Source organism: Setaria viridis, chromosome 8 (assembly GCF_005286985.2).
Source record: "Setaria viridis chromosome 8, Setaria_viridis_v4.0, whole genome shotgun sequence".
Classification (NCBI taxonomy): domain Eukaryota; kingdom Viridiplantae; phylum Streptophyta; class Magnoliopsida; order Poales; family Poaceae; genus Setaria; species Setaria viridis.
Window position 1 is genome coordinate 26,836,992 of NC_048270.2, and position 17,223 is coordinate 26,854,214.

Genomic DNA, 17,223 nt, shown 5'->3' on the forward strand with positions numbered 1-17,223 from the left:
CCGGTCAGAGAGCAAAATGTTTGTTGCTCGGAATAGGGTTTTCCTAGAGAAAGAGTTTCTCAAAGGAGAAAAGAGTGGAAAGACAGTGCATCTTGAAGAAGTTCAAGATGAGCCGATCGGGCAAGAATCAATGAGTGATGCTAACATAGCAGAACAAGTTGAGATACCCATGGCAAGAGAAGCACCGCCACAACCACGAAGGTCGGCAAGGCTCCGCGAAATGCGGGAAATATTATTGTTGGACAATGATGAGCCTGCGACATATGCAGAAGCAATGATGGACCCAGACTCCGAAAAATGGCAGAGTGCAAGTGGATCTATAAGAAGAAAAAAGACATGGATGAAAATGTTCACATCTATAAAGCACGACTTGTCGCAAAAGGTTTTCGACAAGTTCAAGGAGTTGACTACGACGAGACTTTCTCGCCCGTAGTGATGCTTAAGTCCATTCAGATTATTCTAGATATAGCTGCATATTTCGATTATGAGATATGGCAGATGGATGTCAAGACAGCTTTCCTGAATGGAAACCTAGCTGAGGACGTGTATATGATACAGCCTGAGGGTTTTGTCAATCCGAAAAATGCTGGAAAGGTATGCAAGCTTCAGAGATCCATTTATGGATTGAAGCAAGCATCTAGGAGTTGGAACATTCGTTTTGATGATGTGGTCAAAGGGTTTGACTTCACCAAGAACGAAGAAGAGTCTTGTGTTTACAAGAAGGTTAGTGGGAGCTCTGTAGTATTTCTAATCTTATATGTGGATGACATATTGCTGATTGGAAATAACATTTCTATGCTTGAGTCCATAAAGACTTCACTGAAAAATAGTTTTTCGATGAAAGACTTAGGGGAAGCGGCATATATTCTGGGTATTAAGATCTATAGAGATAGATCGAGAAGGCTTATAGGATTAAGCCAAGATACTTACATTGACAAAGTGTTGAAGCGGTTCAGCATGGAAGAGGCAAAGAAAGGGTTCTTGCCTATGTCACATGGCATACATCTCAGCAAGACTCAGTGTCCTTCGACTGCTGATGAGCGGGATCGCATGAGTAGAGTGCCATATGCCTCGTCTATTGGATCTATCGTGTATGCAATGATAAGTACTCGCCTAGATGTTTCATATGCGCTAAGTATGACAAGCAGACACCAGTCTGATCCAGGTGAGAGTCACTGGACAGTGGTGAAAAACATTCTTAAGTACTTGAGAAGGACTAAAGACATGTTCCTCGTCTATGGAGGTGAGGAGGAGCTCGTTGTAACAGGTTACACCGATGCTAGTTTCCAAACCGACAGAGATGATTCAAAGTCACAATCAGGATTTGTGTTCACGCTAAATGGTGGTGCTGTTAGTTGGAAGAGTTCCAAGCAGGAGATGGTGCCCGATTCTACGACAGAAGCCGAGTACATCGCGGCTTCGGAAGCCGCGAAGGAGGGTGTTTGGATAAGAAATTTCCTCATTGAGCTTGGTGTGTTCCCGAATACGTCCAACCCATTGAATCTCTACTGTGATAATAATGGGGCAATTGCGCAAGCAAAGGAGCCAAGGAACCACCAGAAGAACAAACACGTAATGCGGCGATTTCATCTCATTCGAGACTTCGTTAACCGGGGTGAGATCAAGATATGCAAAATACACACGGATCTGAACATTTCTTATCCGTTGACAAAACCACTCCCGCAGGCTAAGCATGATGCACATGTAAGAGCTATGGGTATTAGGTACCTTCTAGATTGACTGTAGTGCAAGTGGGAGACTTTTGGAGGTATGCCCTAGAGGCAATCATAGAGATGATGATATTCCATTTGTATCCATGATTTATATATTGTGTTCCTTGAATATCCATTAAAGGCTACTTGAATTGATTTGCAATTATGTGAATTGTGTGTAAAACTCTTTACTTGTATGGTTATTCTAAAGTTGTCCCTAGTCGGAGTTCATGTGAGGACACACATGAATATTAGACTAGCACATGTATTAGTTGATGACTATATTTCACAAGTCATGGACATGGAGATGTTGAACTAATAATGTGGGCACATGTGGAGACATGTGCTAGGACTGACCCAACACGAGAAGTAGTTCTCTCTTTAAACAATATATACGCTTTGTCCTTAGACCTGAGATTGTCGATGTATTCAAGATGTGGATCGACCTACTTAGGGGTTATCAAACGCTACGCCGTAACAGGGTAGTTATAAAGGTAGGTTTCGGGTTTGTCAAGAAGCATGCTATGAGACATGGTCAATCAAGATGGGATTTGCCCCTCTCTGATTGAGAGTGATATCTCTGGGCCCCTCGAGTGATCGGATCCGAAAATGCATGGCCATGCTACGTACGGTTAAGAGTTAACCTACAAGGGGATTCCGAATCACAGGATCGAGAAAGAGCGGTCGGCTTGAAGCTAGACCAAATATCGTGAGGCAAAGGGAATAGCATGTATATTATGTTGTGATGGTTCGTCTGATATGATCTTCGTGTGCGTATAGGAGTTGGCACGTCTTGCTAGAGGCCGCTACCGACTATTGGGCCGAGTAGGAGTACTCGGGCCATGTCTATACGTATCCGAACCCATAGGGTCACACACTTAAGGGGCTGGAAGCCCAATTCGGATGTGATCCAAGTTGGATTAGATTTAGAAGTACTAATGGGCCTCGGACCTAGAGGCCCGTTAGGAACCTCTATAAATAGAGGGGTGGGGGTGCCCTAGGGTTTGCACCTTTTGGTGAAACACATCTGCCGCGCCTCCCACGCCCTCGCCTGTTGCAACTCGCGGATCTAGCAGTCGGGCTTGTGACGCTTCCTCCCTGCACGTGTGGATACCTTGGAGGTGTTGCGCCTGCAGCACTTGGACGAGCCGTCGACGAGCCACGACGAGCCGACGATGAGCCGCGGCACGAGGGCGATCTTGCTGCACGTGGACAAGCTGTTGAGGAGCTGCTGGACGTTGACGTGATCGACTGCGTACGACTACGTTGATCGACTACGTACGACTACATTGATCGTCTTCACTGCATCGACGCAAATCTACATCTTTCGCACCAGTAGTGCGTCGAGTGGTAATCCCGTGATCCTTATACGGCAGTTCTTCCTGGTTTTACGCGGTAGAAATTTTGATTTGCGCTAGTGTAGCCTACCTCGTATCCCAACATCCACCTGCCCGCAGATCTAGGAGGTCAAGGGCTCCCCACGCCATCCACAAGATCCACGATTTCCTCAACCCCTCCAGTCCTCCGCCGTGCTCCCAAAGATCCGTCGGTTCCTCATGGCGGGCAACGACGACAACGGATTGGAGGATTTGTTCCTCCAGGCCGATCCACAAATTCCCCCCTGCCAAATCGATTTTTTCTCTCAGTCCGAGTCTTCCAGTGCCCCCCGTCACGGCTTGGAGAACTTGGACCTCAACTCCCAGGCTGAGGAGTTCCCAGATTTGAGCACGTACTCAGACTACCTTCGGGGAGATGATGTTCCCTAGGGCCGTGGTAGCCGTATTTTTGGCATACGCGCGGCTCGAAATGCAGGTCCAAGTGGTGGAGGATTCAAAGGAGCTGGTGGCAGTAGAGGGGCCGGTAGGAGCAGAGGGGTTGGTGGCAGCAGAGGGCCTGGCGGCAGCAGAGGGGCCAGCTCCAGTCAAGGTGCAGGCGGCAGCAGGGTGGCCGGCGGCAGCAGAGGGCCTGGTAGCAGAGGTGGAGTAGGGCGTGCAAGGTCATTGTTTGGTGGTGGTGGTTCTGGCAGTGCAGGTCGTGGAGGAGGCTGTCGAGGTGGTTCTCGTGGTGGAGGGAATTCAGACCCTCCAGAAGATGTTTTTGATGTCTATGAACACAATGTCATTGACGATGCAGCTGTGGAAGTTGTGTTTTCTGCCTCAAAGGTAAAATCTTCATACTTCATCCCCTGGTAGAAGTGAGTTAGTAGGATTGTATAGTGAATTACTGCCTAGATCATGTATCCTAGTATGAAATTAGGGTGCATTTAGAACTTCATACTTTCTGAAATTATGAATTGCTGCAATTGTGACTTGATGAAAATGTGGCTTGATGAAATTGTGATTTTCTGAAATTGTGACTTGCTGAAATTGTGAGCTGATGAAATTGTGAGTTTCTGAAATTGTTGCTTCATGTATTCTGCAATTTGTGTCTAGATAAATTGATTAATTAGTTGCTGAAATAGTTGCCTACATACTACCTGAATTAGTTGCTGAATTACTTTGTTGACTTCAATTAGTGTGTTGCCTTGAAATTCAGTCAACTTTTTAGGAACTATATTGCCTAGTTTACAGTACAGTAATTTTTTTGTATTGGTATCCAATAGATTAAAAATGACAAAGCACAGTGGACAGAAAGGAATACTGGGATATTCTGTGATTTGTCAGTTGAGCAAATTAGACAAGAAAACTGTCCCAAAGGAAACATGTCCACTAGAGGGCTGAAGATAATTCAGGAAAAGTACTACATGGCTACTGGTTTGAAGCATGACCTCGGACAGTTTAGGAATAGAAGAGATCAATTGAAAAGGGTATATACCTTTTGGAAAAGCCTACAGAAAGAATCAGGTCTAGGTAGAAATTCATATGGGACAGTGCTAGCTCCAAGCTAGCGGTGGGATATACACACAGAGGTGAGAGATAAATTTTCAACTAACCCTTTAATTTCCAGGATGTAGTGCTCCTGACTTAGAATGACATCTCACTTGCAGAAACGTCCTGATTTGAGGAAGTTGCAGCATGGTCCTCCAGAGTACTTAGATCAGTTAGAAGAAATGTTTCATGAAACTGCAGTTGATGGAAGCACAGCATACATTCCAGAAGTTGAGGAGGAGGAAGAAGAAGATGGTGAAGATGATGACATTGGAGACCCTTCAGTTGGTGGAGAGGACTGTGATGCTCAACATGCCTCTTTCTATGACAGCACAAAGAGCTCAAACACCAGGAAGAGGTCTAATGCAAGCACAAAGTCAACTGCTACTAGCCCTCCCAAGAAATCAAGAAGCCCAATGATCAATGCAGTGACTAATTACTTCAACAGGCAATCAGAGAAGGATGATGTGACCCATAGTATTTTCCGGAGTGTTGGTGCATCAATTGTTAAATTCACAGAAGATAAAAGGCAGAAGATGAACACCAATGTAGTGGCAGATGAAGTTAGGAGATGCCAACAGTTAGCACTAGATTGTGGTGCAAGCAAGGATAGTGCTGAAATGTTTGCATGTTGGGACATATGCAAGGATCAATACAACAGGGAATTCTTCTGCAACCTTCCTGATTCTGAGGCTAGGATGGCTTTTTTGAAAAGATGGTGCAAGAAGAACTTAGACTAGAATTTAGTATACAATTTATTAGTAAACTTATGTGGCTGTTTGAACCTTCAATTGTTGGTTTGTGAACATGTTATTGTGGCTTGTAGAACATGAATTTGTGGCTGTTTGAACATGTGGCTGTTTGAATATGTGGCTGTCTGAACATGTGGTTGTTTGAATATGTGGCTGTTTGAGTACGTGGCTGTTTGAATTTGTGGCTGTTTGTTTTTTGTAGCTGTTTGAACATGTGGCTGTTTGAATAATAATGTGCCTCTTATGGAGTTGTTTGACTAATGCATGACTAATTTTTTTTGTAATGGTCAATTAGGATGATGGTGAAGGAGATTCTGATGATGAATTTATAAATATGGCGTGCAAGTTTATGGAGATGGAAATCATACGTCGAAAGAGGAATCGAGAGATTATGGAGTTCTCAATAATGCTTGGTACGTGCTATGACACTTACTTCAACAAAGGGCCACCTAGGGTACCCACTGTACCGGGCATACAATGGGTGCAAGAGACACTATCAAATGCAACTTCATGCTACAAAATGTTTAGGATGTCTTGCACTTTATTTCATCAACTTCATGACCTGTTGGTTGAGTCTTATGGTTTGAGGGCAACTAAAGAATGTCAACGATGGAGGCTTTAGCTGTGTTCCTATGGATAAATGGTGCGCCCCAATCACTAAGACAAGTTGCGGATCAGTTTGTAAGGTCATTGGAAAAAATAAGCCGCACATTCGATATTGTTTTGTCATGTGTTATTAAGCTAGCAGTAGATATAGTTAGGCCAAAGGACCCTCAGTTTACAACAATTCACCAGAGGTTGAGAAACCCTAGGTATGCTCCATATTTCAACAATTGCATAGGAGCTACAGATGGGACTCATGTACCAGTTGTGGTGCCAAATAATAAGGTGGTTCAGCATACGGGCAGACATGGATATCCTACACAGAACGTGCTTGCCATTTGTGACTTCGACATGAGATTCACATTTGTTGTTAGTGGATGGCCTAGATCAGTTCATGATATGAGAGTATTCACTGATGCCTTAAATAAATTTGCTGACAAGTATCCGCACCCTCCTCCAGGTACAACTTTGCTCATAACATGTTGTGAAAATCATTTATATGCCAATATTGCTAACCATATTCTCTGTACATTTGTAGGAAAGTTTTATCTAGTAGACTCTGGATATCCTAACCGCCCGGGGTATCTTGCACCATACAAAGGTACGAAGTACCACCTTCCTGAGTTCCATAGTGGCCCAAATCCGAAAGGTATGAAAGAGACGTTTAATTACGCGCATTCATCACTTAGAAATGTTATTGAGAGGTCGTTCGGAGTTTTGAAGATGAAATGGAGGATTTTATTAGGAATTCCAAGTTTTCCAATGGAAAAGCAAAGCAAAATAATAGTAGCATGTGTGGCACTTCACAATTTCATTAGGGAGAACGATAATGCGGATAGGGCCTTTCATATGTGTGATCGTGATGAAAATTTTATTCCTTTGGCCGAAGAATCAAGCATTGAAGGACATGAGGGAAATACCGAAGAGTCAGACGGAGATCAAAATATGAACGAATTCCGTGATAATATAGCTAATGGTTTGTTCAATAGATTGTAGAGGTTTTGTATTTTTGAGTTGTAATGACATTGACGATGGACTGTGCTTACTGTTTATTGGACATTGCACTAGAATTTTGTTGACAAAGGCGGCAGCAAAGGACCGGCAAAATAAAAAAAAAAGAGCCAGCAAAAAAAAAACGACAGCCAGCACTTGTGTGCCAGAGGCAGCACTTGCGCGCCACAACCAGCGCTCGCGCCAAAACCACAGCAGGGGCAACGCTAGAAACAGGAGTAATTAGGGGTACAAAAATTATTTTCCCTCTAACATCCTAAAGATTAGGATTCCATCCAAACAGCCCACTCCTAAATTTTAGGACTACCAATTTCTAGCTCCTAAACTTTATGAGTGTCCTAAAGTTTATGAGTGTGTATCAAAACATGCCCTTAACAGGCCCTTAAGCTAGGACATACTCCCTCGTTATTTCATCGTCCTAGGGGAATTTGCTTATATCTTGAATAAACAAACAATAAAAGTCATGAGAGATCATGGTTGGAATCTGCGTTACACATTCACGAGTAACCTCGCATTGGAATTTGTCCATTTAAGAAATTTACCACCTGCAGTTATAACTGTTGTTGCAAGTTTGTATGAAGTTGATGGTTCATAACAATAATTATCTTGTTGAACTACATAGGTCAATTCCAGCTCCAACAGCCGTGTCTATGTGAGCAATGCACTACCGGAAACCGAGCTAATGCCGAGTGTTTTTCCATTTGCCGAGTGCAAACTATCGGGCGCTCGGCAAAATGCATATTTGCCGAGTGTATCCAAATAAACACTCGGCATTCAAAAAACACTCGGCAAAACACACATTTGCCGAGTGCCACAAAAAAAACACTCGGCAAAACGTGACTATTACACTCGGCAAAACGCCACACTCGGCAAAGCTATATCACGTGACAAAGCTATATCACGTGACAAACACGCGCGGCCGCCGTTACGCTGCGGGGCCGCCGTTTGCACTTTGCCGAGTGCCCGTTAGCGGCACTCGGCGAACCATTGCTTTGCCGAGTGTCGGTCCCAGCAGCACTCGGCGAACCTTTGCTTTGCCGAGTGTCGGTCCCAGCGGCACTCGGCGAATCGTAGCTTTGCCGGGTGTTTTTTTGTAGACACTCGGCGAAATAGTAATTTTTTTCCTCCCCTGCCCTCCAAACTTTTTCCACTCTCGACACACAACATGTGATACTACATGTTCAAATTCCATATATTGTTGGATCAGTTTGCTATATTTAATAAATTTATAGCGCATATAGGATTTTTTCGGTTACGGGCAAATTTGAACTGCAAGTGTTTTAAATAATGGAATAAGTTCAGTGGAAAAATCCGATTCATGTTAGTGAGTCCACTCTGGGGTCTTACCCATAAAAATGAAAAGGAATATCGAACATCTTGGTCACAAAATACGACCACAAACGTGTGGTCCAATGATTTATAAATTCTAGAAAAAACAAACGAACTCTGAAAATCACAAGATTTCTCAAGATCTCATGATGTCATCCATGGAGATTTTGGAAAACAAATTGAGAAGGTTTCGCACCTTCTGTCACGTACGACGCTAACAAATCGGAGCATCTCGAGAGAATAGTCTAGAAGTTCATAATGAACTGTTAAGATTTGGAGTCAAAGTGACGGTCGAATTAGAGTGGACTTCAAAACTTTTTGTATAGGCAATGGACAATATAGATTGGTTCCTTTCAAATTTTGAGAATTTTTCATATCCGTTTGATAATTTTAATGTATTAACTCCAATTATAGATTTTAAATTGAGATAAATTAAATTTGAGCTATAACAGCCTAAAATAATGGAACAATATTCATATAAAAATCAAATATGTATTGTTAAGTGAATTTGACCATGTTTTTTGAAGTACATCGAACAAATTTAGTAAAGCACGTTAGATGTGGTATATATACATGAAATATAAAAGGACTTTGCCGAGTGTATCAATTGTTGCCGACTGTTTCCAGAAATACACTCGGCAAACATGGAGTACGGGCCCACCAACAGCGCATATACGGTTCCCCAGGTGTTTAAAAAAAATTAAAAAAAAAGTTTGCCGAGTGCTCTGGATCTGGGCACTCGGCAAAACCAAGTTTGCCGAGTGTTCTGGATCTGGGCACTCGGCAAACTCGGACTGTATAGCACCGGTAGCACAGTACGCGCAAACTCAGTGAGGCAGTTTTCCAAAACTCGACACCGCCGCCTGCCCCGTACGCGCTGCCGCCGCACCCGCCATCGCCGCCGCACCCGCCGCCGCCGCCCAGTCCGCCCCGGCCGCCCCTCCGCCCCTCTGCCCCGGCCGCCCCCGGCGGCCCTCCCCCGGCCGGCTCCCTTCCCAGCCCGGCCGCCCCTCCCCTGCCCGCGGCCCTCCCCCTCCCTCGGCGGCCCTCCACCGGCCGTCCGCCCCTCTGCCCCGGCCGCCCCCGGCGGCCCTCCCCCGGCCGGCTCCCTTCTCGGCCTGGCCACCCCTCCCGTGCCCGAGCCCGGCGGCTCTTTCCCGTTGGCTCTCCACCGGCCGGCCGCCCCTCCACCGGCCGGCGGCCCTTCACCGGCCAGCCGCCCCTCCACCGGCCGGCGGCCCTCCCCCGGCCGGCCAACCCTCCCCCGGCCGGCCAGCTCTCCTCCGGACGGCTCTCCCAGTAATTCATTATTTTGAAATTAGAAATTATTAGAAATTAAGAATTAGGAATTAGGAATTAGAAATTCTATTTTGAAATTAGGAATTAGAAATTAGGAATTAGGTATTAGAAATTAGAAAATGACTTTACGTTTAGAGATGAATTAGAAAATGACTTTCTTTTAGAAAAGATAGAGAGGTGGTATTGTAAGGACTTTGCTTTTAGAGATGAATTAGAAAATGACTTTCTTTTAGAGAAGATAGAGAGGTGGTATTGTAAGGAGTTTAATTTTAGAGATGAATTAGAAAATGATTTTCTTTTAGAGATGAATTAGAAAAGGACTTTGTAAGTTAAAATCCATGTCGATATAATGCTATTGTACCAAACACTTGCAATAAATGTGGTTGTCGGCCATCGTGCCGTCACTTTGGTGAGAATGTGGTTGTCGGCCATTGTGCCATTTTTTTGTTGCAGGTTTTGGTAAAACCTCCCCGTGCAGGGGAGGTGCTGCCGAAATTTCGACTTAACAGTACAATGTTCTTTTCTTGCAGGAGAGGCTCACAAGGACCGTCCTCGACTCGTCACTTTGTAGGATAGCAAGGTGAGGCATCTTACACTTCTCTTTCCGTTTGATGTTCGTATATCACGTAACCTAGTTAGGCGTCTCCCGTTCGAAAGAGATATGGTTGCAAATATGCAAATATTTGCATATCTATAATCGTATCTGTTTCGAATTGTCCATGTTTTTTGGACAGCTTGAGGATCTGTCGGTGCGGTTAGTTTCCATGCTCTACTTCGATCCGTGATAGAGTTTTGGCAGCACCTTCCTGTTGTTCTCCGGATACACAATCTCCGATCCTGGACGTGTATTTGGAGAACAGCGGGGAGGTGCTGCCAAAATTCTATCATGGATCGGAGTAGGGCATGGAAACTAACTGCACCGACACATCCTCGGGTGGGATTAGGACCTATCTTCACCTATTAGACAGTGTAGGAACACGTAGGACCTATCTTCACCTATTACTCGCTGTTATGTTAGAGGATGGATGACCGTGAGTGGATGTACACGGGCCGCTCTAGTCAGGATTCATTGACCGATGAATGGATTGAAAAGACCGATGCATTCTTGGATCGGGTGTTTGCCAGGGTCAAAGGGGCTAGTGTCACTTGGTGTCCGTGCAGTAGATGTGCAAACATGCGTCAAAGAACCAAGCTAGAAATGGGCAAACATCTTGTGAAGAATGGATTTACGCCAGACTACACTAGGTGGATCTACCATGGTGAAGCTGATCGTGGGAGAGATGAAGTGTTGAGACAATGCATCGAGGAATATGATGATGATGCCGGGGTGGGAGACATGTTAAATGACTATCATGAAGCACAGTTCGATGAGACACGTAGGGAGGAGGAGCCAGAGACTACTGCAAAGGCGTATTACAACATGTTGTCTACGGCACAGCAACCCCTGCATCGTCATACCAAGGTTTCTCAACTTAATGCCATTGCACGCCTAATGGCCGTGAAGTCCCAGTTTAGCTTGAGTCGAGACGCCTTCGACGTTATGCTGACTGTTTTTGGCAGCCTACTCCCGGATGATCACATCTTGCCAAAGAGCATGTATGAGGCACAAAAACTCCTTCGTGTGCTTAAAATGCCATACGAGCAGATACATGCTTGTCCGAAGGGATGCATCTTATTTCGGAAAGAGTATGCGGAGGCTAAGTACTGTGTGAAGTGCGAGTCGTCTAGGTTTCTGGAGGTAGACTCTGGTGATGGTAAGAAGAGCCAGCTCGCAATCCCCGTGAAGATCCTACGGTACCTTCCTTTCATACCGAGGATCCAACGGCTTTACATGATAGAGGAATCCGCGAAACAGATGACATGGCACAAAAGTGGACGTCGATACAATCCTGAGAGGCTGGTACACCCATCCGATGGTGAAGCCTGGACAACATTTGATGTCATTTATCATGAGAAATCTCTAGATACTCGTAGTGTACGTGTTGCTCTAGCAACAGATGGGTTCAATCCATATGGAATGGCGGCTGCCCCGTATACCTGTTGGCCAATATTCGTTATCCCCCTGAATCTCCCCCCTAGCGTCCTTTTTCAACGACAGAATATATTTTTATCGTTGATAATTCCAGAGCACCCGGGGAATAATATGAGTGTGTACATGGAGCCTCTGATTGATGATTTGGTCCATTCTTGGGAGGAAGGGGTATGGACTTACGACCGAGCTACAAAGATGAACTTTAAGATGCATGTTTGGTACCATTACTCGCTGCATGACTTGCCGGCATATGGGATTTTTTGCGGATGGTGTGTTCACGGGAGGTTCCCATGCCCAGTTTGCAAGGCTTCTCTAAAGTTCATTTGGTTGACGAAGGGTGACAAATATTCTTCGTTCAACAAACATCGACAATTCCTCCCTCCTGACCATCCTTTCAGACAAGACATTAAGAACTTTACGAGAGGTGTCGTAGTTGAAGACCTCGCACCGGAGATGATGACAGGAGCCGCGATTCGTACTCAGTTAGACGCTCTCGAGCTTAATAACAATGAAGGTGGTTTTGTGGGATATGGCGAGCAACATGCTTGGACTCAAAAGTCGTGCTTGTGGAATCTCCCCTATTTTCATGATCTTCTTCTTCCGCATAACATAGATGTAATGCACACTGAAAAGAATATCACCGAGGCAATTTTTGGGACAATTATGGACATTTCTGACAAGACAAAGGATAATGTTAAGGCTAGAGTAGATCAAGCGAGGATATGCAATAGACCAAAGTTAGACATGGCGCCTCCCAGATCCGGCAAGTCGTGGAGGAAGCCTAAGGCTGATTTCGTCCTGACGAGAGCCCAGAGGAGGGAGGTACTAGAATGGTTCCAAACGTTAATGTTCCCTGATGGGTATGCAGCGAATTTGAAGAGGGGAGTGAACTTAACTACTATGCGAATCAATGGCCTAAAGAGTCATGATTACCACATATGGCTTGAGCGCCTACTTCTAGTGATGGTCCGAGGATATGTACCTGAGCATGTCTGGCAGGTGCTAGCGGAGTTGAGCAATTTCTTCCACCAGCTTTGTGCCAAAGAGTTATCTCGTACCGTGATTGCAGAAATGGAAAGAATGGCGCCTGTGTTGCTCTGTAAGTTGGAGAAAATCTTTCTACCTGGATTTTTCAATCCGATGCAGCATATGATTCTTCACCTCCCATATGAAGCAAGAATGGGGGGGGGGCTGTGCAGGGCCGTTGGTGTTATTCAATTGAGAGATGTCAAAAGGTTCTGCGAACTAAATGTAAAAATAAATGCAAAATTGAAGCATCCATTGCAGAGGCATATATTTTGGAGGAGGTCTCAAACTTCACAACAAAATATTATGCTAACAACCTTCCTAGCGTGCACAATCCACCCGAGCGTTACAATGCTGGTGAAAATGAATCGAGCCTTAGCATTTTTCGAGGGCAACTCGGAAGTGCAAGTGGTAAAGGGCTGAGGCACCCGTCGCCTGAAATAGAGTCAGCGTCTAAGGAGGAGATACCTTCCGCGCACGGCTCTGGTGATGAGGAGGAGGTGGAGCAGGAGGAGGAGCAGGAGTAGGAGCAGGAGCAGGATGAGCAGGAGCAGGAGGGGGAGGAGGAGAAGGCAGGGGGTTCGCAGACCCAGATCTGGTTGCGAGGTCCATCGTCCCTCCCGGCTTGACCGATACCTTTCCATAGACGCCCGCTGATTCAACCCAGTGGGAAGCGATATGTGACTTTAGATGTTCTCAATAATTTTTCATTTTATGTGTTGAAAATTACAATGGAAACTAATAATTCATCACTTGTGCAGGAGTTGGATTAAGCTTAGTGGGGGTGATCACAACCGCAAGGTCAACGGCATCCTTGGCCTGTTGTGCAGGATACACTTCCTGGGCTTGGTCGAGCGCGGTGGACGGGTGGAGCCGGCCTACACTTGGGACCACTACGTCGCTGCCGATGACTTTGCTGACCGTGAAGGACGGTCATTCCCAAACAAGGCGTCGTGGGTGAAGGGCGAGCTGTGGGTAAGTATTGCTCAATACATCACCTGTACTGTACAATCTTGAAATAACAACTATATATACCTCTATATATATGCAGGACTTCTACAAATGCCAGGAGGGTTTCGAGGCCCGGGCGAACGCTGTCTGTGATGAGGTCGCCAAGAAGCTGGTGAAGGATATGCACTACGAGTCGCGGATCCAGGCCATTATCGAATTCTACGCTCAACATAGAAATATGAAGGTCAAAAAAGAGGAGGCCAGGACAATGAACCTCACGAAGGACCAATTCATGGCGGTAAATAAAGAACACTGATACTTACTTTATATGATAATAATCACACTTAATTTCTTTTTTCACATGTCACACTTGATGATGTAGGTGCCTGCGTGGTGGTGCCGGGCGCACATGCAGTGCTGGGAAAGGATAGTCGACGTGTGGGTCGAGCCCGGGTGGTTGGAGAACCACCTTGGTTGCCGTCAGCGGCGTTTGATGATGTGAGGTGCATCACACCATCAAGGCAGCTTGAGCCTTGATGAGTATAGGAAAAAATGGGTACGTGAATTTATTTTTTTTGTCTAACGCTCAATTTAGCTAAATTTGTAATAATTTTGTATTTTTGCTGCAGTCGTCCTCACATGATGGCCAGCCTTGCTCCCAGTTCAAGGGATGGATTCTATCCAAAAAGGGTAAGGCAACGGCCAACATCGACGTGAACCTGGACGACCCGCCCGAGGCGTACTCCGATCCTAGCATCCACAGCCGCATCACCTCCTACACGGCGATGGCAAGGGAGATTCACGGGCCAGATTACGATCCGAGCACCCAGGATCTAGATGGAGAAGTGGTGATGAGGGTGGGAGGAGGGAAGAAGCATGGTCGCTATTGGATTGGCGATAGCGTAATCGACACGACCTCTACTCCCACTCTCTCCCAGATCCGAGCAAGGAGCACGGATTCGAGCCCAGCGATACGCCCATGGCTGACCACTACACAGTTTTAGATGGAGGCTCTTCAGGTTCTTTCTATTTCATTCATCGTTTGTTGGTTGTTACGTACTTTACCTTTGCATTGTAATATTGCGATGAAAAATTGTAGGCCCAAGTGGAGAGGCAACAACAGGATATGGAGGCGAGGGTTGAGTGGATGGTTCGGCAGAGGATGGAGGTCGAGTGGCAGAGGATGGAGGCGGAGCGGCAGAGGATGGACGAAGAACATCGGTTGAGGATGGAACAAATGCTTCAATATATGCAAAATTTTGCTACTGCTACGAGTATGGGTACACCACTGCCACAACCACCGGTGATATTCCCTCCACCTCAGCCACCCGCACATACTCCTGTGAGTCACTTGAACTTTAGTTTCAATACTTGACTTAGTTAGCTTAAACTTGACTTAGTTACCTCACAGATGACTTATTTAGCTCAAATGATATCAATCTTGTTCTCACACATCTTCTTTTACGTGCAGAATCAATCGGTGGCTTCAAATTCCCAAGCTCAAGACCCAGATTTGATGTGGCCATTTGCAGAGACGCCACCTCACTAACTTATGCATTGTTTGTGAACTTCTCGTTTAATCTCGAACATATACTTGTGGAATTGTGGTTTGTTGAAACTAGAATATGTACTTGGTGATTTGTGTGCATGTGACCTAAAATATATGCCTGTGATGCTTATTATATGCCTGTGATGTAATATACATGCCTATGATTTTTGTTTGAGAGGGGTCATTTATACGTAAGAAATAAATAAAAGAGGGTCAGTTTTGCCACTTTGCCGAGTGTTGCACTCGGCAAAAGCCCGCTTTGCCGAGTGTTTTGGCTTGAACACTCGGCAAAACGGCAACAAAATGGACGTGCTAGTTTGTCGAGTGCCCTTGCCCTAGCACTCGGCAAACACGTGTACTTTGCCGAGTGCCTCTCCCCTAGCACTCGGTAAAGCGGCCTTTCTACCTGACCTGGACGCGCCGGTTTGCCGAGTGCTTCTTCCCTGGCACTCGGCAAACACCTGGACTTTGCCGAGTGCCTATCGCGTGGCACTCGGCAAACACCTGTACTTTGCCGAGTGCCTCTCCACTGGCACTCGGCAAACAACTCGACTTTGCCGAGTGCCTTTCTGTGAAGCACTCGGCAAACCTCCCATTACCGTGCCGCGCCGTTCCTCCGTCTTCGCCGAAGGTGTTTTTTTGCCGAGTGTTTACACACGCTCGGCAAATATCTTTGCCGAGTGCCCGACATTTGGTACTCGGCAAAGTTCTGTTCGCCATCCTTGCCGAGTGCCTGATGCCGAGTGTTACACTCAGCAAAGCCTTTGCCGAGTGTTTTTAGGCCTTCGCCGCATCTCCCTTCTGCAGTAGTGATGCCATGATTTCTCCTCAGGGCCTAGGCCGCCGCCTTGTTTCCTCAGGTTGGGGACGTCACCTTCTTTCCTTCTGCAGTTCTTTGGTGGTTCAGAAAAAGAAACAGCATGCTAGGTGCAGCCTTGCTGGGAGACGTGCTCCACAGCCATGGCTTCACCCCTCCCAACTTCAATGCCCTGCATTTTCTCTTCTTGCATTCAGTTCGCGATAGGACATGGCATCATGTGATGCTATGGATGCCACGGGTTCCTCCTCCAGTTTGCTGCTTGTTGTGGGTGATTAGGCCGGAAGGAAAAAGTTCCCCCCCCCCCCCCCCCCCCCCCTTGTAGCAAGGTAACATGATGCTTCCCCTTTGCTGGATGCTCATAAGAATTTTGGTGCTTGCAAATTGCTCGAGTAAATGCCTCTTAAGATTGTACTTGGAATTTATGTGGGTTCATTTGTATTTGCACGTCTTAACCAGTTAATTTCAGTTTTAAGGTGCAGACATTTGACATTTGCTGGTTTCGTGTGGATTACATTCAGAACAGATGAAACGAAACCAAAATTTTTATAGTACAAATGATATAAACATCAAATTCACTGGCTATTGGACTGAATTACTTGGCTTTCGAGTACTATTTTGGGAGTTCCTTCGAGATGCAAAGGGAAAAAAGGAATCCAGGTCATGTTCTTCATCCCTGCTTTCTCTCTTAATGCTGTGTTTACACTATTCTGATCCTAACAGTACAAAAAGTGCATCTCTTGATTGATTTTGTGCGCTTCTGGAAAATTTCTTTGCTAGAATAAATTAAGTATTTCTCTCTCTTTTCTTTTGCCGAATTGGCATCTCCTTGTAGTTCACTGTTAGTTTTTTCCGTTAGAAATTATGGTGTTCTCAGCTTCCATGGTAAACCTTATGAGTTTAATTCTCTTCAACAACCTCTTCCAAATGATCAGCTGTTTCCATTATGTTGAACTGAATGAACTATTCATGGTATTTGTTTTTGTGGACCTGGCGCACAAATTTTCTTCTATACATTTTTTAGTGGGAATGTGGGATATCATATTCTATTTGTCAAATTATTCCTTGTAGGAACTTGGGAAATTATGTGTCTTTGAGGGGAATCGAGGGCCTTGTCTCTACCTGTATCACTGTCTGGGCTCCTTGTCTAAGTGGGAGCCAATCACATATGAGGAATTTCTTAGCTTTGCCAACAAAGTAAAGGTGAGAAGTTTGCTTCATGAAAATAGAGAGGGAATCTGGTGCTTGTGTCCAGTATCTCAAATGGAAAATCGA

The 17,223-nt window shown here is 45.4% G+C and overlaps 2 protein-coding genes across 2 annotated transcripts; both read left to right on the forward strand.

The window, feature by feature from the left end:
- The first annotated feature begins 10,594 nt into the window (after nt 1–10,594).
- Nucleotides 10,595–14,586, forward strand: LOC140220263 (uncharacterized). Its single transcript, XM_072290283.1, has 2 exons — nt 10,595–11,194; nt 14,521–14,586. The coding sequence occupies exons 1-2, from the start codon at nt 10,595–10,597 to the stop codon at nt 14,584–14,586; spliced, it is 666 nt and encodes a 221-aa protein (XP_072146384.1).
- On the forward strand, nt 11,325–14,084 carry LOC140223596 (uncharacterized). The gene is made up of 5 exons (XM_072295617.1): nt 11,325–11,340; nt 11,538–12,750; nt 13,393–13,606; nt 13,683–13,880; nt 13,965–14,084. The coding sequence occupies exons 1-5, from the start codon at nt 11,325–11,327 to the stop codon at nt 14,082–14,084; spliced, it is 1,761 nt and encodes a 586-aa protein (XP_072151718.1).
- Nucleotides 14,587–17,223: the final 2,637 nt, after the last annotated feature.